This window comes from Bemisia tabaci, chromosome 1 (assembly GCF_918797505.1).
Source record: "Bemisia tabaci chromosome 1, PGI_BMITA_v3".
Lineage (NCBI taxonomy): Eukaryota > Metazoa > Arthropoda > Insecta > Hemiptera > Aleyrodidae > Bemisia > Bemisia tabaci.
The window spans coordinates 66,357,553-66,379,646 of NC_092793.1; the positions used below are offsets into that span (position 1 = coordinate 66,357,553).

At 34.6% G+C, this 22,094-nt stretch overlaps 2 protein-coding genes across 2 annotated transcripts in view; one reads left to right on the forward strand and one right to left on the reverse strand.

Moving 5' to 3' along the window:
• The window catches only part of LOC109034585 (uncharacterized), a 23,295-nt gene extending 21,755 nt beyond the window's left edge, over positions 1–1,540 (reverse strand). Inside the window, exon 1 of the mRNA XM_019047815.2 lies at positions 1,248–1,540. Coding sequence (XP_018903360.2) covers positions 1,248–1,395 — 148 coding nt within the window. The 5' untranslated portion in view covers positions 1,396–1,540. The remainder of the gene's footprint in view (positions 1–1,247) is intronic.
• Positions 1,541–1,812: 272 nt separating this feature from the next.
• On the forward strand, positions 1,813–21,852 carry LOC109034578 (macoilin). Its single transcript, XM_019047804.2, has 13 exons — positions 1,813–2,054; positions 3,165–3,306; positions 3,925–4,051; positions 4,999–5,128; positions 6,349–6,415; positions 7,967–8,084; positions 9,133–9,343; positions 9,791–10,165; positions 11,217–11,405; positions 12,087–12,207; positions 13,222–13,396; positions 14,147–14,362; positions 15,420–21,852. Exons 1-12 carry the CDS (start codon positions 1,870–1,872, stop codon positions 14,356–14,358), a joined length of 2,052 nt encoding a protein of 683 aa, XP_018903349.1. The 5' UTR covers positions 1,813–1,869; the 3' UTR covers positions 14,359–14,362; positions 15,420–21,852.
• The last annotated feature ends 242 nt before the right edge of the window (positions 21,853–22,094 follow it).

The following is a 22,094-nucleotide window of genomic DNA, read 5'->3' on the forward strand; positions in this document are numbered from 1 at the left end:
TGTTCACTCAATAAGTTTCAGTGCAACTTCTCAGTGGAAATGAAAAAGCAATGGTAAGTGGCAATAATCGTTTGCCACTTAATTGTGAAATAATCTCCCAGCAAAAATAAGATCCTGTTAGGTATCACAACTTCGATGAGGAACAGGAAGAGAAACGAGAGAAAGAGATTAAAACGTCTATCAAAAAAATAAATAATCAGAGAGGAAGTATCATGCCAACTAGAACTTGGGAAAGAAAAGAATAGGCCCATGTCACATCAATCTGGGTGCATCAGTTGGCCCATTGGTTACTATGTAAATTTATGTTGAATGGTGCCATTCTCTGATGTGCCATTTGTCTGTTCTTTTCTTTCCCTAGTTCTAAAACAACGCAAGGTTAGGTTGATCATTAGGGCATGATGCTTTACTATCTTACACCAATACCACACATGCTTCTGCAATTACTATTCAGAAACATGAATGAATTGCTGCAGGATAGCGTGTAGGCGGGTGTTGAGAATTTAAACCATATTGCAGAGCAATGTGTGCAGTGTACGTCTGACGATAGCATAGATTATTAAGTGTGTCATAACACAATATTACCTGGAATAATACCTCTAGATCACAATATCACTATATACTTGAGGATCGGAGTAAAAATAGCTCTTTAGCATTCTTCTCAGAAACCAGAGTTTTGACTCACACAATCAGTATGGTTTGTATCCTTTCGTGATCAATAAAATTGAGTGGTGTGAGCTCATATCTACGCTAACTTTTGCCCACATGGCCATCACATGTGTGAGATCCCCCTAGCAAGCAGTATTATGTAATTGAGATAGGTGAGAAATAATTTGGCACACCAAAAGTGGGTTTTCCTAATAGAGTAGATTCGTAACCTCAGTCGTATGTTTGCATGCCCTGTCTCTAAGTAATGCCTGCTTGAGTAGTAGCAAGCTTGCCTGATATTATTCTTTCCTCTCCGCAAGTGGGATTCCCACCAAAAAGTTGAATGATTCAGTTCTGAGACAGTTCATCTGAAGTGAACAAAGTCTCTTACTTCCCAAATATTGCTACAGGCCGAGTAATTTCCGAATGTTAGGAATCGTAAATAAGGGTAAGTAGGCATGCAGGTGCTTTAGGCAATTGGGTGCCTAGACCCCCTGAGGGCTAATCCTGGGAAGATGGGGGGAAAACCCGGGAAGATAAAACAGAATCCACAAATTGAACATGAGATTCCATTGTAATCATCGTGAAATATAATACTATACCTTCGCTGGAACCATTTCCATCGGATCCGAGGGCTTCAGCTAACCTTTCAACCAATACAGCTTTGACGCCTTTTTGGTCCAAACCGCGGTCTTGGCACATCTTGCGGAGATCCACCACTTTCAACTTATTCAGCTCCGCGGGATCCATGGTCAAAGGAACTTACACTTCGCGCGTCGATATAAATGCTTACAATTACAAAGAAACAAATAAATTTAGTAAATAAATAACTAGTAATAAATTCAAATCTTCGACATGACTTCACGCGGAATCACGAAATGGCGTTTTCTGTTGAGGTTGAGAAGAAAACACCACCGGGCGATATAATTCACCAAGCGTACCAACTGAACTACACATTTGTATTCCAAGCGCATGTTGTAATTATATTTAATTTCCCCTAAAAGAAATGAAATTTATAGATTTTAATTTTATAATTTGACAAATAATATTATAGAGAGTGAAAAAATGGAAAGAAATCAACCAAAAATCAAGAAACTTTTAAAACGGCGAAGATCTCTCTTGTACGGTATTTTCGTTTTCCCTCTTTCCAGTATCGACATGCAGCATCAACATGAAGCTCTGCTGTAATAACAAATATTTAGGCTCAATGAACTCACGGGGCTTATGAAATTGTTAATACTTTTAATTTATTTTTTATCATTTAAAGCGTGGAATTTTTGTGTGTGTGAAGGATTTAAACAATCGTTAAGTTGGAACGAGCTAAGTATAATGAGGAGGAGAAATGCCGAGTGTGGCAAACTACGAAGGCCAATAAAACGCACCAAAATTTCTGATGGAGTGTATGGAAGGTGAGGAAAGGTCGCCATATGTCTATTATTTAACAAAATTTTGACACGGTAGTCTTTTTTTCAAGTTTTATCTATTGCTAACTTGCTGAAATTTTCATTTCAAGATGTTAGTCACACCTTGAGCCTCATTCCTCCTACTGTATCAGAATTGCATGTAGTGACGGAAACTTGCCCATCTCAGGGTCTCTGTATTACAGACTTTTAATCATCGTCAACCATCTGCTTCATTACCTAATTACTGTGAAAAGTGGCAAATTTAGTGTCTCATTACTTGTAGCTTCTGAATAACTTTGAATACCTTAGTTTTCCTTAAGTGGCCAACCGGTAAGTCTGGGAGCGCAGCTCCTCTCTTGGTCTCCCACAGTCAAATGTTTATAGATTGCAAGAAGCAAAATATAGTTGCTTCTCCATGGAAAAAAGAACTCATTTCAAAGTAGTTCCCATGGTATTGTTTAATGGGTATTCGAATTAGAGACTGTCACCAGTGACTGCAACCTCGTTTTATAAGAATTGACTGCAATTTCTGGAATAGCGAATTTCTCCGATGGATCTGTTTCATGTGGTTCTTATCACTGATAACAAGTTGAATACTAGATGCTGCATGAAGAATTTACAACTCAAAGTTTTATTCGTGCATCATTTATGAGTCATGTGGCATCAGCATACACCAAAAATTATCAATTTGAATGATTCTGATAAACTCTTTACTTCTTAGCCCTTCTGTTGATTTGAACCAGTATGATTAGAGCCCCCACTGATTTTTGTCAGCAAGTTTCAGTTATTTGGTGCAACCTTCCTGAAGTATTGGTCCTATTTATTTTTCTGATATTTATCATCTATTGATCAGTCTTGCATGGAGGAGAGTTGACTTAAGATCTATCATAGCGTTTCGCAGTTTTACAGTTTTGAACCTCAATCTTATCCTTATGATTGCTTGACTTCCTTCTTCTTGGGGGTTATTAGAAACCGTTAATAGTTTAAACACTTAATAAGTAGCAATTAACCCTCTCTATTGCAATATCACCTTTATAGCCAGAGCTAAGGTGTATCTGACTCTACTCAAAATCATTAATAATGTTCTTACATGTTCAGTTTTGGTTTCTGTTTCAGTTTGTTGCTGTATTTCAAATTTGTCTTACTATGGCTTCTTGTTATAACCGCTGACTATATTTTAGAGTTTCGGTTTGAATTCCTGTGGCCATTCTGGCTTCTTCTAAGGAGCGTTTATGATTCCTTTAAATACCAAGGCTTGGTGAGTGAATCCTGAATTTTTTTCAATCCTAGGTTTAATATTAATGAAAAACTTTCCCAGTTCTCTAAGGAGTAAATTCAATGCCCTTTGATCAAGGTGTACTATTTGAAGCGTGTTAATCGTGCATATTGAAGTCAAATGGGTTCAACTGTATGTTTAATCCTGTAGGAAAAAACCTAAACACTGAGCAACTTTCGTCGTAATTTTTTGGGAAACTACCAATTAAAGCAGAAGTTAAAAGGCGAACGGTGATAATTTTTTTTATTTTCTCATTCTTAGCAGAAAATTGGATAAGTAAATTTTGTTATCGTTCAAAGTGGTAATAGATGGCATAAACGTAGCAGCTCAGATTTATTTGCCCTCTGTTGATTCAACGATTTTTTTTTTGCAGATCCGAAACCTATCTTCTACCAATATATCACTGAGAAGTTGTATACCCTTATTTTAGTGCCTACTCCTTCATTAGTTGATGTTATTTAGGGAGTCCAAAATCCTTCCTGATTTGAATGTTAATTTAATATTTACAGTTCTTTGTGTATGTAGTTGGTTAATCAAGACACTGAAATGTTTAATGTAAGGAATGCCCATTTCCTAACTTATTTTTCTCTTTTCTTCCAGGCATTCTCAGTATTTTTTGTGTGTATTGCTCTCACTTCTGATATGATCTGTTTCTTTTTCATCCCTGTGCAATGGCTTTTCTTTGCCGCCAGCACTTATGTTTGGGTGCAGTATGTGTGGCACACAGGTAACTAAATTCTCTCATAAATTAGTTATTTCAAGCTCTCCATATTTTTCCATTTTATTTTTAAGGACAATTGTTGACTGAGCTATTTATCAGGTGACAGAGAAAGAGAGAGAGAGAAAAAAAGGCTTGGGAACAAAGAGCATCTCATTGCCCTTGATTGAGCCTCTAAGTATATGCATGCTATTGGAAACCCCTTTGTTAAAGTCAATCAGTGGAGTAGCTAGGAATTCTTTAAGGGGAGGGGGGAGTCCATCCAAAAACAAGACTGTAAATTTATATTATTTCGTGTACGTCCCTGATAATATTTTGTCTGCCCTCCTAAAGGGGAAAAAAAAGGTACAATTAAGGAGGCTAAAGGATATAGGGGGGGGGGGGGGGGTGGTTTGTCCAGACCCCTTGGAACACCCCCCCCCCCCCCCATTGTCTACGCCACTGAAGTCAATATGAAAGACTGGAAAAACATGGGTGTGGAAACTTCTCTACAATGCAACCAGCGATTTGGGTGTTGAAAAGTCTCGAAAATGGGAAAGTTGAATCTCTAATTTGAATTTAAATTCAATGTTGAATCCTTAATTGAAATTTAAAGTTGAGTCCTTATTTTAATTTTAAAGTTGAATCCTTAATGTAAATTTGAAGTTGAGCCTTTAATTTAAATTTGCATTTAAATTTAAAATTGAATCCTTAATTTAAATTTAAATTTGAATCCTTTGAAATTTACATTTCAATCTATATTTTTTCAAACCTGCGCAAGCACTCAATTGAATATCATCTGCACCCCTAACATGTCGCAGCTTTAAAAAGAAAGAACCAAGAACTTAATCAAAACTTCTAGTTTTACAACCTTTATGATTTCACAACCTAACGTTTATGATTTCATATCATAGGAGTCTAAAAGAGAATTGCTCAAAACTAAGAATGATTTTTACTGTTATTGATTTGTGTTGCAGAAAAAGGTATCTGTTTGCCGACTGTTGTTCTGTGGCTGTTGTTTGTGTATATTGAAGCTGCAGTTCGACTAAAAGATCTGAAGCATTTACCATTTCACTCAGACCTCTGTAGGCCATTTGCTGCACACTGGTAAGATATACTCTATTTTGCATTTCAGATTATCTAATGAGTTATTTTATTAGTCATTAATCTAATTTGTTTCTAAAAATGTAAAAGGACTACAAATTTTATTGAAATTGTTCACTATTGTTTGGCAACGCAAGATAATTGAATATCTTCTATCTCAAAAGGGTCCTTCCATTAGTTAAGGTTAGCGTAGCTCATGTTAAGTAGCTCCTTTTCTCTAATTTAGCATTATAATTTTTTTCGAATTTTCGATAGTTACAATTCATAGCTAACTGTATTCTTCAAATTGGCTCAAATTTTAGATACTCGATTATTTCCATGAATAGAACTGATTGCCACCCTGAGAGCGTTGATTCTCTGACATGACTGGAATAAGCAATACTCTCACAAAAGGTGCTCATCAATCCCAACCATGCAATCAGTTCTCACCTTAGCCTAAGCTCAAATTGTAGGTATAGGGGTCATTCCATGCCTCAAAAAGTGTTCCCTCAGAATTAGATGAAATTTGGCATGCTTAGTTAAGTCGAAGTCTCCAAGTTCGATATTTCAAATTGTTTTGACTTCCTGTTGGGCTTGTATTAGACGCTGAAAGTTCATGAAAGTTGGTCTCTTTTGATGGATGTCACCCCACCTCTCAATTGATGTGTATCTCTAGAACGGTTAATCTGAAATGAACCATTCTGTCCCACAAGAAAGTCCTGAAAAAGAGTTTATAGTCGTGTACAACAAAATTGGACATAACTCAATATTTTTTTCTTGTGCAAATTTTAATTTTTAAATTGCTATAATTCAAAATCAAACTTTGTGATTTTATTAAAAATGTTGTTAGAAGTTGATAATACTATTTCCTAAGAGGGTGTAAACTTCCAGAGTGAAGACTTTCTGGAGTCTAAAGGCACAGTAGAAAAAGTTGTGACAGCTCACTTTAAAGTGCCTGCGAGGGTGTGAATTTCGGAAAATCCGGCTGTGATACTGGGGTTGCAGAAGCAGTGTTGTCAGTTTGCATAGTTTACAACTAAAATAAAAGAACAACTTAATTTGGGGAAAAGGCTGCAAATAAAGAAAAAGGAATAAACAAAACCCGGAACGTTTCAAAATAATTACAATTTCATTTTCAACCGGAAAATAAATTAAAAACAAAAACGAGCCGTCGCTACGCTGTTATTGCGAGACCGAGACAGTTATCATATTTGTTTTCATTTTTTGTTTGTTTTTGTTTTCAGTATTGGCTATCCTGTGGTGACATTAGGTTTTGGATTTAAAAGCTATGTTGGCTATAGGATGAGACAGGTAATCATTGCTGGACTCTAACCCGGTTATATCCACTATAAATCTTGATTAAAGAAGTTTTTTTTTTTCTGTGATAAATTCAAATATTTCTTCTTCATTAGCTCAGGAATGATTTGAAAAATATATAGCAATTTAAGTTTTTAGAGTTTCAAAGCTGTTTCATAACAGTGCCCGCAAAACTTTTCATGGTGTGACCATGATCTAGTCGCACATCGGAAGAATTCAAATTGTCATGTATTCATTTGGGGGAATCCCATTTTTCTACTTGTGAGTTCTCTTTGTGAGAGAAAAGGAAAAATTTTGATAAATGAGAAGGATTCATGATGTGATGAAACAGGTGTTCCAAAAGTTTCAAGTAAATATATCTAATTTTTAATGAAAAAATAGAGTTAAAAGTTATAGTCTCAAATGGCGAGAAGGCCTACCGTTTTTACGACTGTACAAGATTCATATTCTCCCATTACGCAAAAGGACTAGGCCAATTTCAAGCGGCTGCACGACTAATTCAGGATATGAGACTCTCCCCATTGACTAGTCCGGTAATTCTATTGTTCTCTGATTTGAAAAAGGGGATGCAAGTACCCACTTTATATCGGATCAATGATATAATATCTTAATCAATTTAATATCTTATGGATTCTTGCGATGCCGATCTGCACGAAATATAAATTTCGGAAACACGGCAAAAGCGCAATCCGATTCTGCAATAGTTGAGAAGGATGCGCATTTCGTCACCTTCCGGGCAAAGTATCACAAGCGCCATGCGACGTTTAAAAATTTCCGCCGCCATTATATTTTTTTACTGAGAAATTGTTGGTTGAATCTGTTTGGAAATTTCACTAAATTTTATCGGCAGCACAAAGAAAATTCAGTGAAATTTTCGGACAGCTTCGTTGAACAATTTCTCTGTAAAAAAATATAATGGCGGCGGAAATTTTTAAACGTCGCATGGCGCTTGTGATACTTTGCCTGGAAGGTGACGATTTGTGCAGAAAAGTGTTGCAAACAAATATTTAAGGAGGGGCAAATGATTCTTCAAGGAACGAGGATTTGTGACAGGTAAAAGGGGAAAATGAAACATAAACTCCTATTTTTCTATTTTAAAAGAAAAAAAAATCCGAAATTTGCTGCCCCCAAAAATTTGCCGCCCGGTGCCATTGCACCATGGGCCCCCCATAAATCCGGCTCTGAACCCATTGCATGATGATTCTTACACAATTGAGGGGTCATGCCACTTGCAGATAAATAAAAATCAGACGAATTTTAACTAAAAGCATGTGCTTTTTAGTCGTGCGGCGAAGCCGTATGGACTATAGGTTTTGCTGGAGGTGCCAATAAAATGTCCACACTTTCAGGCTAACAATAAGTTCACATTCAAATTCTTACAGTTCAGAGTAGATGAGTTATTTTCATGATACTAATCTTCTAATTTTCAGTTTTAAGCAAGGTTCTCCTCTCTTTAGGTGCGTTACTTTCAACTTCTTTCAGGAATAGCTTAATATTCCCATTCAAACCTGCTTTCTAAAAATAACTCTTCATTTTCCTCCACAGAAAAAGCAAAGAGATGTTGCTAAAGCAAATGAATTTTATATGCAGCTCCTGCAACAAGCTTTACCTGCTGAGCAACAGTCAACGCTGGCTAGCAGCGCTCCCTCAGACAAGTTGAAAGGTAAGATAAAAGTTCCTTATGCAGCTACCTATCATCTATCTATCAGCCCTACTTCAGTTCCTGAAGCAGATGCATAATATTCAATTGTTTATCTACCTTAAGGGTTCATGTATGTGTTCAGCATAAATCTAAAAAGTGAATGATGAAGTCTAAATTCGACTATTGAAGGAGATGAATACTACAAATTCAATTATCAGTTTTTAAAAAACTCCTTCAGTAAATAATGATAATTCTTATACAGTTTAACATCAAGATCTAACTTGCGAAGAGCATCAAAGATTTAACTGAATCCTAGTAAAAAATGAACAAATTCAATCAGTTATTCCTAGTTCTGTCCAAGTCTTCAATTGTAATGTTAGTATCAATGGAAGATTGAAAGATGACTTTCTGGCCTCTTCTAGTGATCAGAAAATTGTCTATAATTGTTCTAAAAATCTGCCTTTCCAAGTTTTTAAAAAAGGTTTAACCACTTTTTTTCTTGAAGAATGAAGGCCTATTTATTTGCCTAAACTGTGTCATTCGTGTAAATGTGCGGGAAATGTCCTTAATTCCAGTGATGACAAGTTTTGAAAAGTTGAACAATTACGATGACTACTCAAGGTGTGCCGAAAATGCCAAAGTATCACCAAAATTTTCACGGCCGTAAAAGCACTATCCGGCGGGTCCAAGAATCGAATATCGTTATTATCGCTGGATACCCGGCCCAACTCTATCATTATTTTGAGCTGAAAAAGGCTTAAACTGTATTGATAAACAATATTTCATGATACTTACAGTAAAGTAGCTTTTGATTAAAATTATGATCCTATTTCCATGCTATAAAAAACTTAATTTTTTTGTCAGTACACAAGAAAAAATAAATCTATTGATTTTATTTTCAGTCTGATTCTTTAGTTAGAAAATTTGGGGTCTAGGTTGTGCGAAAAGGAGGAAAAGAATACTTTTCATAGTTACATCCAGGTTTTTTGGATCAAAATAAATATTTCAGATTCCTTTTCATTCCTTTTCTTTTCTCCTGTCTTAAATTGCTTGTGTTCTCTTATTTCAGTGGAAGCTGTCACTAAAGAAATAAGTACCGGAAATGGTATAATGAACAATTCACATCACAATAGTCAAACACACTCTTGTTCAACTAAAAGTAGTAGTAAGAAATCAGTAGATAAAGTAGATGTAGAAACGAAAAATTCATCCAAGAACTATGCCCATACAAATGGATCATCTCATCATCACACACAATTAGATTTTATTGAGAGAGTGACGTAAGTATCATTCATGCCTTCCTCAATTTTTTTCTTATTTTGTATTAATTTTTCCTTTCATTTTATTTTGTAGTAAAAATTTGATGGTTTTTCTTTTTATACTACTTTTGGAAATGAACCCAGTCATTTTTTAGTCGGATCCCATCAGAAATGTTTTACTTTCTCGTTTTTTTTAAAAATCATGAATGCTCTCATTTGACAGTGTAAAATGGAAGGCTAACTGTTTTCTTAAATTTGTGGTATCCAAGGTTTTTTGATTGAAAAATATATGATTTTAAGATCTGTAAGGCATAGCAAAGTGTATGGCTGTGTAAATACTGCAAATTGTACAAATCGAAATCTTAAATATTTTTGTGCATGTTCATAATCATAGTCAGAAATGTGAATCACTTTAATATCATATGCGTACTTCACTGAATAGATATAAATGTTTTTGAATTTTTCCAGGAACGTGAATGACTTCGATCCCCATGATGTTGAAAAAGATTGTGGGAAAAGTTTAAAGAATATAAGCATACAAAATTTGAAAAGCAACAAAGATCAGTCTTCGGGTTCAAACAAGTGGACAAGCAATCAGAATCATGTTAATTCTCAGCGAGAAAAGCGTGGAAAAATTAATCGTGATGACCATGCTAACAATTCAAAGGATGAGTTTTGTTCGAGACTTGAAGCAGATATCAAAAGACTTAAGTCAGATCTGCAGCAAAGCAGACAAACTGAGCAAGACTTACGAAGTCAGATTAGTAATCTGATAGCGGGAGACAAGAATGCACGTGTGGAGCTGTCACAGCTTAAACAAGACAATGACGAACTCCAATCCAAGTGAGTATTGATGTCCATTTTCCATTTGGGGGTGTCAATGAGTTCCTCTCTCTTCCTCAGAGAGGAATCTGGATGAGTAAGCTGGGAACTTTGTCCATTTCTAAAGTCAGAGTAAGGTAAATTTGGGCATTGTTTAGATTTTTTAAGATTAGTTCCTGCTCATCCAAATTTCTTAGAGGAAATCTCACTCAATCGGTTTCTTTCCTTCAAGATTGTGTCTCAGATCAGTTTACCTTTTTCATCTGTTAGTTCAGATATTGTAACTTCCATAGAAGCAAGCAGATAAAATGGGTTGATTTATCTGAAGTGGAGTGTATCGTGATAATTAGAAAATTTTCTTAAACGACATTTACAGTGGAAACTGTGCTCAGTTGAAGAAAGTGTTGGCCTAATATATCCTGTTGGTATTTTTAATGCCATGTCAGAGGATGCAATGTGACATGAAAACCAGAAGCTCATTAAGTCTTCTTACAGAGGGATCTATTTACATTTTTCTAAGACATTACCATATATGGTAGGCTTAGTCATTGTGATACTTGGGTAATGGTGACAGTATCATCTGAATTTACTTCGAAAAAATGCAAACACTTAGCAAAGTTTTTGGATCCAGAGCTGTCCATATTTCCAGGGCTGTAACAAAGATGAAAAAGCTGATGTTCAGGGTGATACTTCAATGCGAACATTTTTTTGTGCAGTTTTATGTCGGTGTGTGCCTTTTCAGAATTCATGTAATGAATTGCCACATTAGTTCGCTGTAGATAACCAACATAATGTATTTAAGGTAAAGTACGATTTCTCGCAAAGAAAAGTCAATATATTCTGATTTGCAACTCCTGTTTGTATCTACTCAGGGTTTCCTTCGCAATCAGACTTTTTACTTTCTCGCTACCCTAGGGTAGAGGAAGTATTGTCATCCTGCAAGGGGGAAAAAAAAGTCGAAATTTCATCATTTTTTTTTTTTATGAATGCGTCCAATTTATTTTCAAATATTATTTTGAGAAGGAATAGAGCAATAATTAATAATTAATTCTCGATTTTTAATGTATTTCAGAGTACACGGACTGGTATCGGCACGACAGTCAGATCGCCAAAACATAGCTAATTTAGAACGCAAGTTGAATGAGGAGAAGAAATTACGGTTGCAGTGTGAATCTCAACTAGTCGCTGAAAAGAAAGCGAAACGAGCAGAGGAGGCAGCTGCTGCTCGTGCCATTGCTTCAAATGCTGCTCAAAATAACAAGTAAGGAGGATCTGAAAACTATTGTGTAGTTTGAAAGTCTCTTAACTGAAAGAAGAGGGAGGTAGACATGGTTACAATTAAATTTTGGTGTATCCAACCAGGTGTAAAATAAGCTGCCAGAATTGCCACCATCTTGTTACTTACAGTTCAAGCCACATTCTTAGTGTTTTTATGTATTGTAAAAAGTGAATTAATATTTTTCATTGGGAGTGCCTGTCAAAAGTAAGTACTGGGCAGTTTTAATTTAAAAAATCAGACTTTGAAATTGTTCGTTGAAATTTTTTGCAAGCTAAGTTATTGATTATGTTATTTTGCAAGGAAATAACTTCAAACTCAAAATGAATTTCAATTGACTATCGGCTAATTTTTGGCAAATTACTTGACCCACACAACTTGTTTTTGAGAGCATGAGTCATGAATGAATATCATTCAAAATTATCCGCAAAGCCCTGAAAAATTACTTCATTTTGCAACCACTTTTCCACCTAATGTGACCGAAAGAATTCGTTTTCAAAAGCATGAGAGAAGTAATAATTTTGGAATTGGGCATTGTATGGTGTTACAAATGACCTGGAGCTATCTCTCGATGGGTTTCACAAGCAATTGTAAAAAATTGTGTGCTGTCTTGTGATGACTCTGGCAGTCAAATTATAAACTCACACAATTTGTTTCTTTTTCTAGGTCAGAGTGTACAGAAAGCTGCCGAAATAAACGACGAGAGCTCGAGTCTGACTCTAAACAACTAAGGAGAGAGATAAAACTGAAAGAAGAGCGGTGCTTAGGTCTTGAAAGAGAAGTACAAGTATGTTTTTTTTCATTTGCATATTTTCAAATGTTTTATTTCTCAAATCCAAACCTTTAGCTGATTTTTAGTCTCTAAAACATCTTTTTAATTTAATCAAGTACTCATAATTTAATTTTTGAAGAAGAAAAAAAGGAAACCAGGAGAGCCTTTGCTTAATCAAGTTCTGTATACCAGTTTCTATTGGAGCCAAAATCTTTTCATGTTTGTTTTCTTTTTTTTTTTTTTTTTTGTACAAATGCTAGGTATACAAAATCATGTGGCAGATTTGCAGATATTAGTGCATTTTCTGAAGGAAATACACTATTGCCTCTAGACTAAATCTTCGAAAAATACACTCATGCAGCAGTAAATGTGCGCACTACAAACGGAACTGTCTTCCCACCTTGTTGGCAATCTCATGGAAAAAACCCTCGATAAGCAAAATATGACTGCTAACAGTAATTTTTCCCCCATTTTATGTCTTTTCTTGGGTTACATTGATTTCAGTTTTGTAACATTAATAAATGTTACAACACCTAAGTTCGTAATTGAATCGTGTCGACCAAAGATGTTGGTTAAATCGTGTCAACCAAAAACCACCGATGTCCATTTTTCCAGTCTTGACTTTTTTTGAGTTGATACACACTACGTTTCAGAGTAAGTTGCAATCATGAAAGTGGTGTTAATACTCGTTTTAGGGTTATCTTAATCCCAAAACAAGTCTTTGCACCATTCTCATGATAGTATTAACTCATGAAAAGTATTATTAACAAAAAGACTCAAGTTTAGAAAAATGGACAAGAGGGGTTTTTACACGACACAATTTAACCAACATATCATTTCATTATTGTTAAAAATTTGATTTATCTCAGCTTTTCAAGAAATAGGAGAGGGAAGCTGAATTTTCATTTTTCCACTTTTACTTCGGTTTTATTGTATTTTTTTTATTTTTCCTCCCACTTTATTATCTCATAAAGTGGCATTTTTGAAGTTTGAAGTTAGATTGTTATATGCATCAATTTATTGTTTCAGACCTTGAAAGCCTACAAAGATAATCGTAGTGAAGTAGAAGTTCTCATGACTGCAATCTCAGTTTTGCAAGATAAAAATACTCATCTGGAAAACAGTTTAAGTGAGGAAAATCGAATGAAACTAGACTTGTTTGCCGCTTTGGGTAAAGCCAACAGACAAGTTGAAATCAGAGATAGTAAGTTTCTCTTGAGTTTATTTTCTTATCATCTTTTTCTATTGTTTTACAAAACAGAAATTGATGGTCAGTATTTAACTACGTATTGAAGTACATATATAGTGATTTCTTTTCTCTTCCATCTGGACGAATAATTCTGTAGCGTGTACATGAAGAGTTGTATATGTAGATATTTATTCACCCGATTTTCATGAGTTTCTTGCCAGACTGAAAATCTTTTTGAGTGGTTTGAATTCACCTAAAGATTTTTGGAGCCATTTAGCCGGCAAGCCTAATTTTTAAGCGCCCTCTACAATTTTTTGAGAAGATATACGAATATTTGACAATGCAATAGACACTACAGATGAATCAATGAAAAAAAACATTGAGGTTGCTTGTTGGTTAATTGGTCAACTAAAATGGTTTTAAATGCTTTTCTCGGCCAGCATTCCTCACTTTTAGGCACCACAACTTGGTTTTTAGGGAAACCTGGTACATGGAGATGAAGAGTTCATCACAATATTTATTAACAGGAAATTCTAAAATCCTGCATTTTTTTTCCATGGGTGAAGCATCCTACATTTTTTTCCATGTTATTATATAATATAGCTCCAGTTTCATTGATTTTTTATCATTTGCTCTCAACATCGATAGTTTGCAAGGCTGCAAATTCTTAGGGATTAATTCCAGAGCCTCATAATAATTTTATTTCAGGACTAAAAATGTAAGTGAAAGCAGTGACTGCAATTAACAATTTCTTGTTTTATTTAGGTAAAATTCGAGCTCAAGAGAGAGAAATGGATGAGCTGAAAGGAAAAATGGCTCAGGTCCTAGCTGTGATGCCATCAGATTCTTTTGGCCCGGCGCCGTCTTCTTCTTCCATTTCCAAACTCCGTCTTGGGGAATCATCTCAATCCAATCTTGATCCCAATGCCTCTGTCTACACGCCAAAAACCAATACACATTTAACCTCTGAAGCTTAAACTGGTAAGTGTTCTGAATAGAAATAAGAAAATTTGGTGGCCATAATTCCTAGCATCGGAGCAATCCTTGATAAGAAGCTCAGGTGGGGGAACACATAAAGTCAAGCTTAATTTACTGAAAGCAAAACGTAAGAGAATGTATTGGCTCACAGGCTGTAACTCTAAACTTTCTCTGGATAATAAAATTGTATTGTACAAATGTATTTTAAGACCTGTTTGGAGCTATGCGTATATGTTTTGGGGCTGTGCAGCGGATGGCAACAAGAAGCGGATCCAGATGTTCCAGAATGTGACTGAGACAGATGGTTAAAGTCGAGTTGTATATCAGGAATTCTGATATCCACAAGGACTTAGGCATCGTGTCAGTGAAGAATCACATTCAGAATCTGACGGAAAATTACAAATGTTGCCTAGGCTTCCACCCAAATAGCGCGGCTATTTCCCTCTTCAATTCTAATATCCTCTGCAGGCTCAAGAGACGAAAGCCACTTGACCTGGTTTCTGATTTTTGTTGACTAATCCGGTCAATCAATACAATAAGAATCAGGAACTCTCCTGAGCAAATTAAAAAGACACCTTTTTTGTATAACTAGTTCATTAAGCGTACACTTAGTTCTTTTCATACGCTCATCTACTTCACCCATTCACTCACCCAATCATTCATGGTTGACTAGTCCTAAGATATGTATTTAATCCTTGGAGTAATAATGCTAAATTTGTTCGCTAACAAAGTAATAATGCAAAAAAAAAAAAAGGAAAAAAAATTCCTAGCATAATTTTACAAAAAAACTCATGATTCCAAATATGATGTACCAGCCACTAAAACCTCAATATCAAAACTGGAAACCTTTCAAGCGCAAAATCGGCCTTTTGTTTGGATTTGAAGAAAAATCACCAAGGGAATCTCTGTAATTGTCTAATTTAAAGTCGCTGAGGGGCAAAACTGGAAAAATTCAATTAATAAGGTGCGAAGGCCATTTTTCTATGTGTGACTTCTAAATTGTACTGTGATATTTTCAACTTTGTGCTCTAATCTCAGTTATTTTCTTTCTTTTTAAAAGGTGAATCTTAGTTTGATTGATGCTGCAAGTAGAAAGAACAGTCGGTTTAACAATGCCGTGTGAATTGTCTGACTAAGAATTGTTCGAAGCTTTGTACTTCTCCAGACTTCACTGAAATCGTCTCAAAATGAAGTATGTGAGTCACAATTTTATTCGCAACATCACCTATCTCCTATATTTATTTGTTTTACGAGTCTTGTGACCTCTTGTCAATTTTTATACTTCTTTATCTTTTCTTTTCAGCGGCAATGTCTGTTTTTTTCAACTTTTCTTTTTGTTTTTTCTCCCACCTGAGTAGTTACGGTTCGTCACTGCAGTCGCACAAAAAGTTAAGATTCTGTTTATCTAAGTAACCTGTGTATTAATTTTCTTGTTTGTATCTGTTTATTTGTATCGTAAATCGTAGCCGATGTGAGGCAGTTCATTTATTAACATGTAATATTTTATGAATTAGGACTGTCTCTTGACTGGTCTGAAGAGTAGCATCGTGGAAGTCATGGATGCAATAATAGAATGTAGGTGCTTGAAACATATTGCAATGAAAACAAAGGTAACTAGTCATATTTTTGGCAGGAAGGACAGAAGAGGAGGCAGCGGTAATACATTTTCTAATATTATTAATAAATTCTATTTAAATCACTATCTTTTCTGAAATTTTTAAATTTTATGATCTGATGGTTGGCATGTAATCTATATTGCAGTTCTCAACCTATTTAATGATAACGTAAGACTACATCTTCATGTCTGAAAGAAAAATTTCTTGAGTTGTTCGTAAAGTTATAAATAAAATTTTTTTGACATCTCAGAAGACACCCAAGTGAAAAATAAACTTGGGCAATTCAAATGTCTGATTCAACTTATTGAATGACATCGCTAGCAAACATCTTAGGATCCTTATTCCTGATGTAATTAGACAGCAGAGAGCGAGTGTTAGACTCTCCATATTCTTCCCATTTAGTTTTTAGTGACTTTGATGTTGGCAAATGAATTATCTACGGTGCTCTTGTCTTCCAGCCTCATAGAAAGAAATGAGCTTGAAGGCAGTCAGCAAGATTGTGTATATGAGTATTATTCCATTCATGACTCTCCACTTTGTAACTTGTTACTAGTTCCTACTATCCGGTAATCATTTAAATGGAACTGTTTACTCACACACACACAAATCTTCTAATGTTCACTAGTGGTCAAGATTTTGATGATTGTATTGCTTTGTGTTTCTCCACTCTTTTCTGATGCCCTGAGCATCCAAATACTCGGTTTCTTGTTTAGATTATCTTTTCGAACAGCAAATCATGCCTCAGCAAGCTTTATAATTGTTAAGATCACAGGGTTTTTTTGCCGCCCCCCCCTTCCCCCCAGGGAGTTCCACAACTTCTAAAGCCGTATTATTTTAAACAGATGTTTGGTTATTGGGTGTTTTGATTCACTGACCAATGTCAACCAAAATTAGGTCTGCAAATCGGTGGGTCTGAATCCAGAAGTCAGCAACTGGTGGCCAAAAGGAATTCGCTTTAAATTGTTGTTTTAATGTGACATTACAATTTCTACATAAGATCAACGTCCTGCCTCTATTTTAGACTGAAGCAGTTCTGAAGTTAACAGCTCTAAATATTTCCTCAAATTTTCACGAATTTTGGGAGTGTTTTATTTTTGGTTGATTGATAGAAGAACCTACATTTTACAATATATTCTGTTTTGCATCTTTTGCATCCAGCAAGAGGAGCATACTCCCTCTCCCTATGAAGAATGTCCGGTGGAAAGAAGATGTTCTGACCCCCCCCCCCCCCCCCTTCTTTTTTTGGACAAATGTTGCTGTTTCTGAATCTTCAAATTTCAGACATATGTAAAGGGTATAAAACTGAAAGGTAGATAATTAGAAAAGTTGTTTTGGGAAGGGGGGGGGGGGGGTAAATAGCTTGCCCGGTAACCAAACATTGGGAGTCTTCAGCCCTGAACTGGTGATATTGGAAACAACTCTCTCACTTTTGATTTAACAGGCTTTATTTTTTATCGTTTCTCCTAGTTGCAACTAATGCAGTATATCATAAAAATGCTTAAAACTAATGACATACATATTTAAAATGAAAGTAAACTGTGTTCAATCAAACAGGAGTATAATTCGATAAGAGTTTATTTTTGGAGCTGCTTTTCGATTTTCTGAAGCTGAAATCTTTTCCACCTAACTATTACTTTAACTCTTTAGTTTACATTAATTCAATTCTATTCGTTCAGCCACTATAATCGATCATGCTGATTCTTGCCACTCTCCAAGAAAGACTCATCGCCGTTAATACAGCTACTAACTAAGGAACAGTAAATTTCAAAGTCACGTCTGAAAATTCACAATTCTATGGTAGGGGAACAGCTCATTGAATCGTCATTCTACAATGATTCAAGAGTCTTTATCAAAATTTGAATGGAATCTGCCAAATTATAGCTTGTTTTTGAGATTGCTTCAATGATTCTTGAATTTAAACGCAGTTACCTGCAGTGAAGCCATTAGAGAACCGATGTATGGATGGCACTTTCTAGTCATTTTTAAGTATATATTTTTGAAAGAGCCAAAAAGTGCATTAAATATCATTAAAACATTTTATCTGGAGTTAACACCATGCCGGTGACCTCTATGATCGTTTTGAATGTTAATCAGTTTCATAAGCAATACATTTTATCATGTTTTGACTGGAAATCCTTCACTTTCAGTTACTTTCTCTTCTCTTTCATTTCATTTCTGTTTCATTGTTTCTTGCAATTGTTTCGTATTTCTTTCTTTCTCATAATTTGTCCCTATTTACTGAAATTTGATGTTCCACATCGTAACGTTTTTTTTTTTTTATTGTTTTTTTTTTCTTGCAATTCACACAATCCAACTGCCATCTAATATTGACTCACTGTTATATTCAACTTACTTTCTTTTACAAATCTTTCTGTGACCTCATAAGCTGGACGAGAATGGTCATACATTTCGTACAACAAAATATTATAACATTGTTCACCCTTTTGTCCCAATTTTTTGGAATTTTAACATTTTCTTTAACATCTTGGATCATAGATCCTACACATTTTGATCACTAAATATGTAGCAGCCCCTTGCAATCGCTTGGGTTTCTGCTGCTGTTTTACTTGTCAAATATTATCTTATTCTAATTTTCGTTCTGTAGAATTTTAGTTGCTGCACAATTTTTTAAAGCACACCAAAAATTGGCTGGAAATTGGATTGTGTTGAATTTGACATTACATGAGAATTATTTTTCTCTTCATTTTGTTCCACCCAACGTTATGTAATTCTGTAGCATAATGTACGATATTTAGTGATGAAATAATTTTTGTGATATTATTTTATTTTTTAACTGTAAGTTATTTTGTAATATTTATTGTAGCATTAATTTTAAGTTGTGATTTTTGTTCTTTCGTAAGTAGGTTTTTTTTTTTTTTTTTTTTTTTTTATTTCTTTATTTATTTCTGTTCTCTTCCCTTCCCCTCTAACTGAAATTTTGTCACTCACATTTTTTTTTTATTTAATTTTTTTTTCTTTTCTATGATTGGTATTGAACGAATGATAATTTTAAATACGACTATTCAGTTCACAATTGTATGTCCTGTCCACATTTTCCTCGTCGATTTCTACTGCAGTTTTAAATGGTTTGACCAACAAAATTTGATTAATTTACGATCAGACTTTCAATTCTAAAAAAAGAGCAGATTATTAAAACACTTTTGTTTTACAAGGAGTAAAGCATTTCTTTATTTTTTTTTACTGAGACTCATTTTGATTTATCTATAACTTTATCCTGTCTTTTTTTTTTATTGTAATAGTATGGACCGGTCGTTATTTTAAAAGGAAAGTTACAAATGAAAAAGATAAAGAAACCATTGTCATTTTGCAGAAAAGATAAAATGTGATAGTAATTAACTAATTAAGCGTGTAATTTCTGCGTTTTAAATTTGTACTATTTTTATTTTTACTTTTCTTCCAATTTGTAACATTAATTCAATTGAGGCTTTGGACTCAAAATTACATAAACTTGTTTACCAAACTAAGAGCAAAATTTTCTGAATGTATTGTCAGGGGTGTAAGTCCTTTATTTATGCAATTTCAAAAGTATTCAAAGACTATGGATTTGAAGCTTTGATCTAATTCCAGTTCTAATGCAACACTCTTCTATACTGAGGTAGTAAACTCCTTACTTTTCAAGGGAAAAACTAATTTTTCATTACTTTTTAAAATCGTTTCATCAATATCTCGTACAGCTGTAAGTTGTAAGATAAGTACCAACATATTTTGTTTTTATGGGACTCCATTGGAATTCACCTCTGGCATTGATGAGGTTATTGTGGATACCTGGACTTGCAGCACCTTCCTCTGAAATTTTAAGCTAAGATTCCCGTAGCTTTTCTTCTCAGTGGGAATACATTGAACAATGCAATAGTACTTTTTTTGAAACAGCTCAAGGTCCATTTGTACTTAATTGTTAGGTCTTTAACCTTTTATTCATTTACTTGATCCTTTTTATGCATAACTTTCTCTCAGCCCTGAACTGTAGTAACCAAGTTCTCATAAGTGCCAGAGATCAATTTCTTTCTTAAAAGGAGGTGAGGAATTTGCATGAAATAGCTTGCAAAAGAGGGCTTTTAACACTCAATGTTTTGGAAGGATATTGTCTTGCATTAGCAGTTTCTTTAGCTTATTCTATTTTGTCAGTCTTCTCAATTGAGTTAAATCTTCCAAAATCGAATATTGTTAGATCGTGAGCCAAAATGTTGACAAATTTTTAAGTTTTTAGTATTTCCCCTCCTCTTCTTGTCAGTTTCGGTTTTCTAAATGGGGAGCTGACACATTCTAGTGGCAGGCAATAATTTTTTCCAAGATCGCATGAAAATGGTGGTCCTCATCGATAATTTTATCTCTTCCTGTTAGAACCTCTCAAAACTGGATTCACTTCTACTGTTTTCAATGGAGGCTTCTTTACTACGCACAGTTTAGCTTTAATTGTCTTTAGCTCTAAGAAACTATTTTACCCATGCTGATGGACGAACGTGCCACTTCTCATGTTTGTCACTCCCTTTCGCTAACTGTTATTAGAGACAGTTGTATGGGTGGTGAAGTTTATCGAGAGATCCAATGTACTCCTTTAGCATCACTTGTACTCAATTCTCAAGAAGAGTAAATACGTCCACTGTTTCTGAATTAAAATCTTACCCTAAACTATCAGAGTACTTAAAACAAATTGCAGGTTTTGATTTTCTTGAATGGGATACAATTTCAACATCTAAAAATGAATCTTAAACGAATCATGGTACAACTCGGCCCTGGGAAACTAAATTTGACTCGAATATAAGGACATGATTGGGGAAATCACAATTCAAATACTCTGTAAGTGATAAATTCTGAATCACACTTCTATTTGAGCTATTCAATTTCAATTTAAGTGAATTGAATACTTCTCATGGCTTCCTCCTAAATTGTCTGTATAAATCTTGGTTCCATCATATAGCTGATGAATGAATTGCAGACAAAAATATTTTTTATCAATCAATGTCCTCTAAGCACAATTCATACTCATGTAACTTCCAAGGCTGTTTATTTGTTTTCTTCAACATGTTCAATTGTTCGCACACCTTCATATACTGTCGACTAACTCTCGTGTCTGGAGAAACTTCCTTTTGTTCCAGTTCTCCTTTAATTTTTTTTTTTTCTTCAATGCAGGCTTCTATTCTTCTCTATTCATTTTCCTGAAACTCATTCATGTTAAAAAGAAATACTCAAAATAGATAGATTAAATTGATATTTTACATTAACAGTTTCTCTCCCCTTGCATACTTCCTCTGAACATCTAGATAAGTCTCTAGATGCTTCAATGTGTTTCAGTGCCAAAAGATATAATGACTTGCACAGAAGAAGGATATCGATGCGACCTGAAATCTGCTTTGTGCCCTCTCAAATAACCCCTCCATATTCTTGCTATTTACTTTTTTATTTTTCTTGAAGTTATCACAGAAATAGAACGGAAGCCTGTGTGAAATGATGCACAACACAAACAATATCCTCTCATTGGATAATTGTTGTAATATTTTGAAGTTAAATTGTAGAATCTGATCTCGCTTTTGTTCGCAAAAGGATCAAGTGAACTTGTATTATGTACTTAACATTTTAATGTTGCTCTCACGGTTAAGTTGTTTTGTCTTTTCTGTAAAATGTTAAATCAGTCATCTACAATCATCCTTTTTCTCTTGGTCTGGTTCTCGTGCAAAATATTAGCATGTATATTTTGTATTTTTATTTACGTTTCAATTTGCCATAAATCTACGTATAACGACCGTTTTGTTTTACGGATGACTTTTACTATTTTATTTATTTACTTTATCGTTTTGTTCTTACCTTTTATGTGAAAAAGAACAAATAAAATTGTGAACTTTACTAAAAATAATTAAATGGTTTTTCTTTTGTTAAATAAACAGAGTTTAGCAAAAAGGAACTGGGCACATTATCAATGCCCCTAAAATTGTGCAAATTTATGAACAAGCACCGAGCAAGGAAGCTTGATACATAATGAATTTTCATTTTTACAAAAAATAAAAACAATTTATCAGAAAAGAAACAAGTCTGTGCTTCTGATATTTGCTTTTTTATTTTTTTGCAAAGGAAGAAAACAGTTGCACAATTTTAGCAATATT

Bases quoted from the DNA above. Each gene is read 5' to 3' on its own strand.
- LOC109034578 (XM_019047804.2), top strand. From the start codon at position 1,870: ATGAAATTGTTAATACTTTTAATTTATTTTTTATCATTTAAAGCGTGG. The intron at 5,129-6,348 runs GTAAGATATACT...TTTTGTTTTCAG, and splicing joins AGGCCATTTGCTGCACACTG to TATTGGCTATCCTGTGGTGA. The intron at 11,406-12,086 runs GTAAGGAGGATC...TTCTTTTTCTAG, and splicing joins AATGCTGCTCAAAATAACAA to GTCAGAGTGTACAGAAAGCT.